General features: G+C 33.6%; 1 protein-coding gene across 1 annotated transcript; it reads left to right on the top strand.

Annotated features, from left to right (window-relative positions):
- The first annotated feature begins 2,090 nt into the window (after positions 1–2,090).
- LOC132167805 (Protein kinase superfamily protein) lies at positions 2,091–7,243 on the top strand. Its single transcript, XM_059578834.2, has 7 exons — positions 2,091–2,523; positions 3,653–3,774; positions 3,983–4,178; positions 5,310–5,427; positions 5,565–5,612; positions 5,948–6,048; positions 6,760–7,243. The coding sequence occupies exons 1-7, from the start codon at positions 2,170–2,172 to the stop codon at positions 6,898–6,900; spliced, it is 1,080 nt and encodes a 359-aa protein (XP_059434817.2). The 5' UTR covers positions 2,091–2,169; the 3' UTR covers positions 6,901–7,243.
- Positions 7,244–8,977: the final 1,734 nt, after the last annotated feature.

The raw sequence follows: 8,977 nt of genomic DNA, 5'->3' as shown, positions 1-8,977 counted from the left end.
GTACTCTTCTGAAACTTTTTGCAACTAGCTCCCCAAACATCCATAGCAGATGGGCAATTCCATAATATATGTAAGGGTGTCTCAGCCTCCAGACCACAAATCGGGCATAGAGGATCCTTGACAATTTTCCGTCGCAAAAGGTTTTCCCGAGTGGGTAAAATATCTTGACAGGCGCGCCATATAAAGTTCTTCTCCACGCTAGGTATTTTAAGTTTCCAGATTCGTTTCCAGACATTACTCCTGTGCAGACCCATGGAGCTACTGGCTTTTTTCCTATCCTCTACTTCTGTGGCCAAATGGTTTGGTAAAAAAATATTCGTTTGGTAAAAAAATTAAAAACGTTTTTAAGGGTCTAAAAAGCCTAAAAATTGTCAAAAAAATACTTTTGGCAAAAACTTAAAAATGAAGTTTTTGTCCAAAAGCTCTTTTTGATTTAAAATATTTATTTTTCAAATGCAATCCTGAGCTGGCACTTTAGTGTTTTTTTTTTTTTTTTTTTGGTTTGACTAGAAATATGTGTTTTTTTAGTTTTAGTGAAAATGTTTTTGTCGATAAAAGTGAAAAAAAAAATTATATGAAAAAATGTAAAAAAGTTTGTTTTGTAATGATTTTTTTATTTGAATAATAATAATAAAAAAATATTTGATGTGATATAAAAGTAGGAAGGTTAGAATTTAATTTTGAGGTGAATGTATGAGAGATTTATTTTATTTTTGGGATTGAGGTCTTGGTCCGCCAATAGACTAACATAGCCTTATGGAATGTCACAAAGAGATTTGGTAATTCAAAAATGGTTATTGCTTGTATTAATTTACACATTGTAATACTTAAAAAAAAAAAATAATAATAATTAATTTACGCTCTTAAACTTTTAATTGTGACAATATTTTATCAAATTATTAAAATATCCTCAATCTAGAAAAAAAATATAATAAAAATGCCCATATAAATTTCTCCATATAAAAATACCCCCATATATATATATATATTAATTTTTTGTAAAAGGGAAGATTTTAATTAAAAAAAAAAACGATTTTTTTTTTATTTTTATTTTTATTTTTTCAAATGAATAAACGTTGAGACATTTTTATCTAAAGAAAAATCCGGTATTTTTTATTTTTCCAACTCAACATAATAACTCTCCCAAATAACCGACAACTAAAAATCGATTCCAACAGAACATTCCCAATAATAAAACCAAACGCTCCCGCGTTCTTCAGTTCTCTTAACATCTCATTCTCCTCTCGGTACGGTTCTCCTCCCTGCGCTTCACGTTATCATCCTCCTCAGTGAAGGGAAATCCTCCGAGCCGATCCTCTTCCTTTCAAGGTGCGTATCGATCCGGCGTCGTTTCGGTGTTTCTTGGGAATGTTGGTCCTGTTTGGTTGCTCAGAAAATCTTTGAAAATGGTTTTTAGTTTCTTGGTTGCGTTTTGCATGTGATTGACCGGTTGGAATCGTATATACGTTTTGATATTGGAATGGAATCTATGTAGTATGTAGTGGTTGGTTGGGATCGCAATTGTGGAATTCATTTGCCTTCTTTTGTGTTCTCAGCAATCAAAGAGAACCCAACAAAACAAAGAAACAGAGAGAGTAAATTAGATTAAGGAAGCTAAAGTGTTTTCTTGTAGACATGTTTTCTTGTTTTGATGGTAAGGAGGTTTTGGAAATTTCTGTTTGGTTTGTAAAATTTTTTAGTTTACATTTAGGTTTATTTGATGTTGCTTTTGCTTGCATGTAGTTCTATGGTGATTGTGACCATTTGAATCTTCAGTTGTAAGGATCCTGCTGGGTTTGCTAAGTATTTACTGATTTGGGAATTGTTTGAGTCATTGTCAGCATGTGAATTCATTTTTTTTCCCTCAAACTTTGGTGAAAAAAAGAATTTATGTAATCAAAGAAGATCCTGGGTTTAGACATGGACTAACATTGAAAGAGGCTGTGTGTGTATTTAGTTGCGAAATATGTCTGTGCATTGAGGGGTGGGGATCTTTCAATATCAACTATCTTTGAGGAAGTTGGATGGTTGTTTTTTTTTTTTTTTTTTTTTTTTTAAAAAATTATTTTTATAATTGTCTTGGCAGGTCAGCTTGTTTCCACATTTAGAAGTTTGATTTGCCCGAAACTGTCTTAAGCAATATTGTTTGGTATTCCGTGGTGTTTCATTATGGGAGCTGTAGAAGAGCCCTTAAAAAATAAAGAGGATCGTTTACCAGGTGAAGCAAAGGAGATTCTAAAATCATTGGCTGTCAACTGGGGGGATGTGCTTGACACAAGTGACTTACAGGTCATTCCTCTTAAAGGTGCAATGACCAATCAGGTTTTTCAAATAAAGTGGCCAACAAAGACGGAGGATGTCTCTAGAAAAGTTCTAGTTAGGATCTATGGTGAGGGTGTGGAAGTCTTCTTTGACCGGGATGATGAAATCCGGACATTTGAGTTCATCTCAAAGCATGGGCAGGGACCTCGTCTTCTAGGGCGGTTTTCAAATGGGAGAATTGAAGAGTTCATCCATGCAAGGGTATTTGATGTTTTCTTTTTCTTATCAACATTTTCCTCAATTATTAGAGTCCTGAAAATGCATTGGAGATCTGCAGTGGTCCTGCTTATTTCTTAACTAAATGATGTAGAGGCTCTTGTTTCACCAAATTTGGTTCAGAAGTTGTTATGTTCCTATTGATCTACTATAAGGTTGCTTAGAAAAAGGAAAAAAAAAAAGAAAAAAAAAGAGGGATCTATGATGACAACAATTCAGTTGTTGTAATTTAGATTTAAGATCTGAATTTTCAATATCCATCTAATAATAAATAAGAGGAGCAGAGATGCAGAGGCATTGAAGTCTCCTATGATCTTACAAATAGCGTGCCTGCTGTGAAAACATGCTTTGTTTTGTGTGTGTGTAAGGCACCATTTCATTTATGCCTGTTGGATACTGGTTTTTGTTCCAACATGCGGACACTTCATACCAATATTTGCTTTAGCATTCTTTACATATTATGGGCTTCTTCATAAAGCTGAAATGAAAATAGCTGACGTAGTTTTTATTTTACATATATATATATCTGATATTTTATTCATTCGAGTACTTTCCTTGAACTGGAATAGTATGATACTTCACTTTAGTATTTGCTTTTATTATGCATCCATCGTGTGCAAATTTTGTTTAAAACCTTATACATATCTTTTTCAAGTTATCAAGCCAATTACAACATCAATTTATGACAAGCTTCAATCATTTTGCTCTTCTGCTGTCAAAATAAATTAGGATTAGTTTATATATGTCTGTTTCTTATGGTTGAATTCACATTGTTGCTTCACAAATATAACTTAGGAGTATGCGTATGCTCACATTGCTATAGCCATCCAGAAGAGTTGGATTTTTAGTACATGGGATTTAGTTGGTGAGGTGGATCAGGATGTGGTTTCTTAGAGTGTTGTTATGGCTCAAATTCAATTTCCTTAATTGTTCCTTCTTCATCCTTTTCTCCCTTTATGGTGAAAGTATGGTTTTTGATAGTTCACCTACCCTTTTTTTTTATTTTTAAATGTAAGTCAATAAGAAATGGGTTGCTTTCTTCTCTCTACAAATTGAAGTATTCACATCCCTTCCACATATTTATATTATCTGTCTTCTCCATTTGTAATTTCAGACACTATCAGCATCTGATCTGCGCGATCCAGAAATATCTTCTCTTATAGCGTCTAAAATGAAGGAGTTTCATGATCTTGATATGCCTGGTCCAAAGAATGTCCGGCTGTGGGAGAGATTACGGTATGTCTGCCCCTAACTTATCAAAAAAAAAAAAGATTACGGTAGTATGTCGGCCCCCTAATACAGAATTCACTTTTCTCTGACAATTGGAGATTCAGTTGCATGTATCTCAACCAAATTGAGGTTATTTTTGCACCTGCATTGTTGGTTCTCCAGTTTAACTCTAGATGCAATGATTTTTATTTTTACTTTTTCCACAATGCTTCAGAAATTGGCTACGTACGGCCAAGAGTTTGGCTTCCCCTGAAGAATCTAAAGCCTTTTGCTTGGATACCATAGAAGAGGACATCTCTATATTGGAAAAGGAGCTTTCACAGGCTCATTACCACATAGTATTTTGCCACAATGATTTGCAATATGGTAACATAATGATCGATGAAAAGACCAATTCCATAACCATCATTGTAAGTTCCTCTTTGTGCTTTATGATTTCTTTAGCGGAACCGTAATCTCTGAGTGACAACCATGTTTTGAATTTTCTCATAAAGCCTATATTGTCAAGAGTAAGATGTATAATTATTTCACCTGCCTAATGGAAGGGAACACATAGGAGATTTGATATTCTTCACATTGTAATTATGTTGGAGCATTTACCCTTGTGCACTTAAATATTTATTGGTCTAGCAATCTGTTACCTGTATGGTGTATAAGCTTAGTGTCTGTTTTCCTATGTTGCATTCAACCAGATTTTCATGGCATCCAAGTGGAGTCGTGACTCTCCTGGTTGAATGACTTATAGGTCAATGGCGGGTTAGCTAGTGGTCTTGTGGATTTTCCATAGTCTCGGTTCAGACAAAGATGAATGTATAAGGTAAATTTGCTAGCAGATGGCAGCTTCTGCTGTATCATTAGATCATTTTGTTCAATTGAGAACTAAGATTTTTAGTAATTTCCTTTTTTATTTGTACTGGACTGCCACTTGACTCAAGTCCATAGGAAGGTCCATTAGTTCATTTGTTGTAGAAGATCTATCCTTGCACAGAAACCCTGTACAAAAAACTTTGGCTAGACTAAATCATATTGAACTCTGATGATACAATTATGACTTTTCTGGGATTCCGGCTGGTAAATTTTTGCCTCTTGTTTCTAGTTGGGCGGTAGCTCTTCAGTCAACTTGCCCCACCCCATTTTACGATGCACTCAAACTAAAGTAAAAAATGAAAACCAAAATCGGTGAAGCTGTGGGATGCTTTTGATGAATGTTAATCAAATATAAAATCTTGATAATGGGAGCTTGTCATGCTTGGCCATGCGTTTCTGTGGATTTTTTTGCAGGCAGCTCCTACACCTGCATCTAACCACTTGGTTTGTTTATTAGGAATTTTACAGCAGAATGATGTTTGGACAAAAAAAAAACAAAGGAATGTTCCATCATCATTTATATTTGGATGAAACTTATCAAAAAAGTCTTTTATAGTTGGATCATGACTTTTAGTTTAATATGGATTGAACTTGTTTTTTCTCCTCTGAATGCTTAAAGAATTTATTGTGATATGGTCAGCTGCCACTAATTCAAATTCTACCCTCCTTACCAGGATTATGAGTATGCAAGTTACAATCCTGTTGCATTTGACATAGCAAATCATTTTTGTGAGATGGCTGCTGACTATCATACGGAAACGCCCCATATTCTGGACTTTAGTAAATATCCTGGTGTGTGGCTTGCTGCAATTCATTTGTTCTTTTCACTTTTTTTTTTTGTTTTTTATTTTTGTTTTTGTTTTTGTCCGTGTCTTTCTTTGCTTTATTCCCTCTGAAAAGGAATTCTCTTTCCTTGCGGCTTACACCAGGTTTGGAGGAGCGTCAAAGATTTGTGCGTGTATATTTTAGTTCATCAGGTAATAAAACCTGAATGATTTATTTCGTAGTATTGTCATGAGGATACTCTCTTCTTTCTGTTTTGGTTTATATTTGTATTTATAGAGTTTTAGCCATGAATTTTCACAAGAACAATCACTGTTTTAACTCTTAAAAACTGCAGTTAGTGTTCATTTTTTGTGAAGTGAGAAAGCATGTTACAATTTACGTTTTAATTCTCATATTTTATCTGTTTCATAAATAACATAATTATTGCATAATCTATCCACTTGTGCTAGTGGCTAGAATTATATATCACACGAGAATTTACCTTTTGCTTTCACTGCCATCTGAATTGATTCATTTGAAAATGCAGGTAATGAATCTAGTAATGTTGAAGTGGAGCAGTTACTTCAAGATGTTGAGAAGTATACACTTGCGAGCCATCTGTTTTGGGGCTTATGGGGAATAATATCGGTACTTCTGACTTTCTCATCTTAGCTTCATGATTAGAATTTAAATACTCTTAAAATCACTTTTGAATGGATGATGGGGCCATTATTACCAGGAATTGGCTCCTATGGCTGCTGAATAGGTAGCCACTGTTACCAGGAACTGGCTTTTGTGGTTGCTGAATAGATAGTTGTTGTCGTTTTTTTCTTTTTTTTTTTTTGATAAGTAATAAAAATTTTGTAAAAGAAAACGCGTAAGGCTCCCCCTAAGTACATAGAGAGTATGCACAGGAAGCCAAAGCTAGACCACCAAAGTCCCCGAACCGAGAATCCTTTTTGATATCTGTAAAGATTATTTCAATTTTTTTTTTAAAAAAAAAATCTTATCTTCTTTGGAACCATTACAACATTTCTGTTCTTCTCTTATAGTTTTCATTTTTTTTTTGCCTTTTTTTTTTGTTCATTATTGGCATTCTAGCCTCACATAACTTTCTGAGTACCATTGTGACACACCAATTTAAGGCTTGCACTAGAAGCTATTCTGGGTCAAGTGTTAACTTTTATATCTGATTTTGAGTTCAACCAAGGTGATCTTGACCTCATTCCTAGTAAAAGATTGTACCGAGTCAATTTATTCATACTTGACTTTACTTCTTACATGTTTAGGTATCTTATGGGAAAATGCTAGGGAATAGTTTTTCCAAGCTCTTAACTTATCTTCTGGTATCTTGTTCAGGAACATGTGAGTGAAATTGATTTTGACTACATGGAATATGCAAGGCAGAGGTTTCAACAATACTGGTTAAGGAAGCCTGCTCTATTGGGCTCTGTTGGTGCTTCCTCTGATAGTGCGACTGTTGGTAACTGTGCTATCTAGTTCTTGAGATGTGTTCTCTTTATTGCTGCTATGTATATCTGTTGTTACATAGAGGAACCTATCGGATTTCGTTATGTTCCAGTATCTCAATGTATGATGTTAAAAAGTGGTTGTTGAGGATTTTTCTGGGTGTCCTTTACAAACTAGGGTATGGTTTGAGGAATTTTAGTTCTTGTTACACATGCTCATATTCCAATTTGTTTCATTGCTTTTACTGTTTTGAATTTGTAATGTTGTATCTTCTTGCAATGGAAATTATATTAGATGACAAGTTTGTGGATTTTGGATATGTTACCTCATAAATGTGGAGGCAGTTCAGCAGTACTCAGGAATTTGTTTTTCATTTATTTTTCCTTCCTTGCTGTCAGATTTTTTTTTTTTTTTTTTTAATCAAAAAAAGGTTTGAGGGGAAGACCAATTGTGGCTATTTTACCTGCGCGTGACCATACTGCTCAGGAGGGACCTAGACGGCGGAAATCGCAGGCATACCTTCAAGACCAGCCAAGCCATAGCTTAACCGCCTACTTTACCAGGGTATCAATGGAAATCAAGGTGGTTTATACTAATCAGACATGAGGATTCTCTATTGCGGAGATTCGAACCCACACCCTAGTATTTACCTAACCATTTAGGAATTTATTTGGGCCATTGAACCACCACCCATATTACTTCTATTATGAATCCTCTAGTAAACTATATTGTTTATATCTAAGACTATTCTTCTTGTTGAAATGGGGCTCCGGAAAATTGTAGATGTTTTAATGCACAAAAGTATCATATAAAAAAGATCATTGAAGCAAGGTGGTCTATTCAAGAAGCTGCAGAAATTCTTGAGCTTGGCAACAAGAAATGCTAGGGTTTATTGACTCCTACTACTCAGTTGTATCATCTTATTGTACTGAGCGAAGTTAAAAAATAAAAATAAAAAACACAAACTATATCTGTAATGGGGTGTTGTAGAGGTATATAGTAGAAACGATGTCGTATGCGGTAACAAATTATAAGTGATAAAGTTACCAATTTTTCGATGGTAGTGTGAGTGATGTACAATAATATGGTTGAGCCTGTAGTAAGACACGGTGATCATCATTAGGCTGCCATGAACACTTACCTTTGTAATTTTAAAAAACGTAGTTAAACGTTTGACAAAATTATAGTTTGTCCTTTAAAATTGCAGTTTAGCTTTTTAAAGTTGTGTGTTTTTTTTTTTTTTAAAAAAAAAAATCTATTTACCTATGATTTGAAAACGTAAATTTTTTACGCTTTCAAATTGCACTTAAAAAAAAAAAGAAGAAGCAATTTTAGACAATAATTTTTTATGATTTGATTTTAAATCACATTTTTTTATTTTATGAAATTGTAATGTCAAATGCACCTTAATTGTTTGATTGGTTTAGTGGTTCAAACTGTGTATATCTGCTTTTAAACTTAAGGAAAAGAGGGATCTTAAAATTTTGGAATGCTCCATTAATGTTAGGGGTGAAAAAATGGGTAATTATTAACCACACTAACCGTTAATCGCTTTTAAAGGCGGTTGGCGGTTACATGAAACGATGTCATTTTTATGTTTAAAATTTTAAATATATATAAAAATGTATAAAAATCTAGAAATAATATTGTAGTATGATATTATCGTATTACCATATAAATAACATCGTTTTGTTTTTTTGTTTTTTAAAAAAAGCGGTTATTATAAGAAAAATGCACTTCACTACTTCATATTGAGATATTTTTGGAGATTTTTGTTTATAATATAATAATAGGGTGTTTGGCTTGCAAAGTAATTAGTTGATTAATAATCGGTTTTGGTTTTGGTATTGTTTTTGATTAATAATACATTTTACATTTCTATAAGAGTTGAGATTTTCGGCTGCCATGAGGCAGGGCAGCCAAGCGTCAGACATGACCTTTTCTTTTTTATTTTTTAATTGGAGAAGAGAGATATTAAAGAAAAATTAAATTTAAGATATTAGCATTAAATTTGAGGTATTAACACTAAATTTAGGATGATAAAATCCCTTTTAAGTGAAACCGTCCTTAAAGGGTTAACCTTCCACCTATAGGTTTTAGTTTTAAA

The sequence above is a fragment of the Corylus avellana genome, chromosome 2 (assembly GCF_965113065.1).
Source record: "Corylus avellana chromosome 2, dhCorAvel1.hap1.2, whole genome shotgun sequence".
Classification (NCBI taxonomy): Eukaryota; Viridiplantae; Streptophyta; class Magnoliopsida; order Fagales; family Betulaceae; genus Corylus; species Corylus avellana.
Note: the sequence above shows the minus strand (reverse complement) of the source record. Positions and strands in the feature narration are given on the sequence as shown.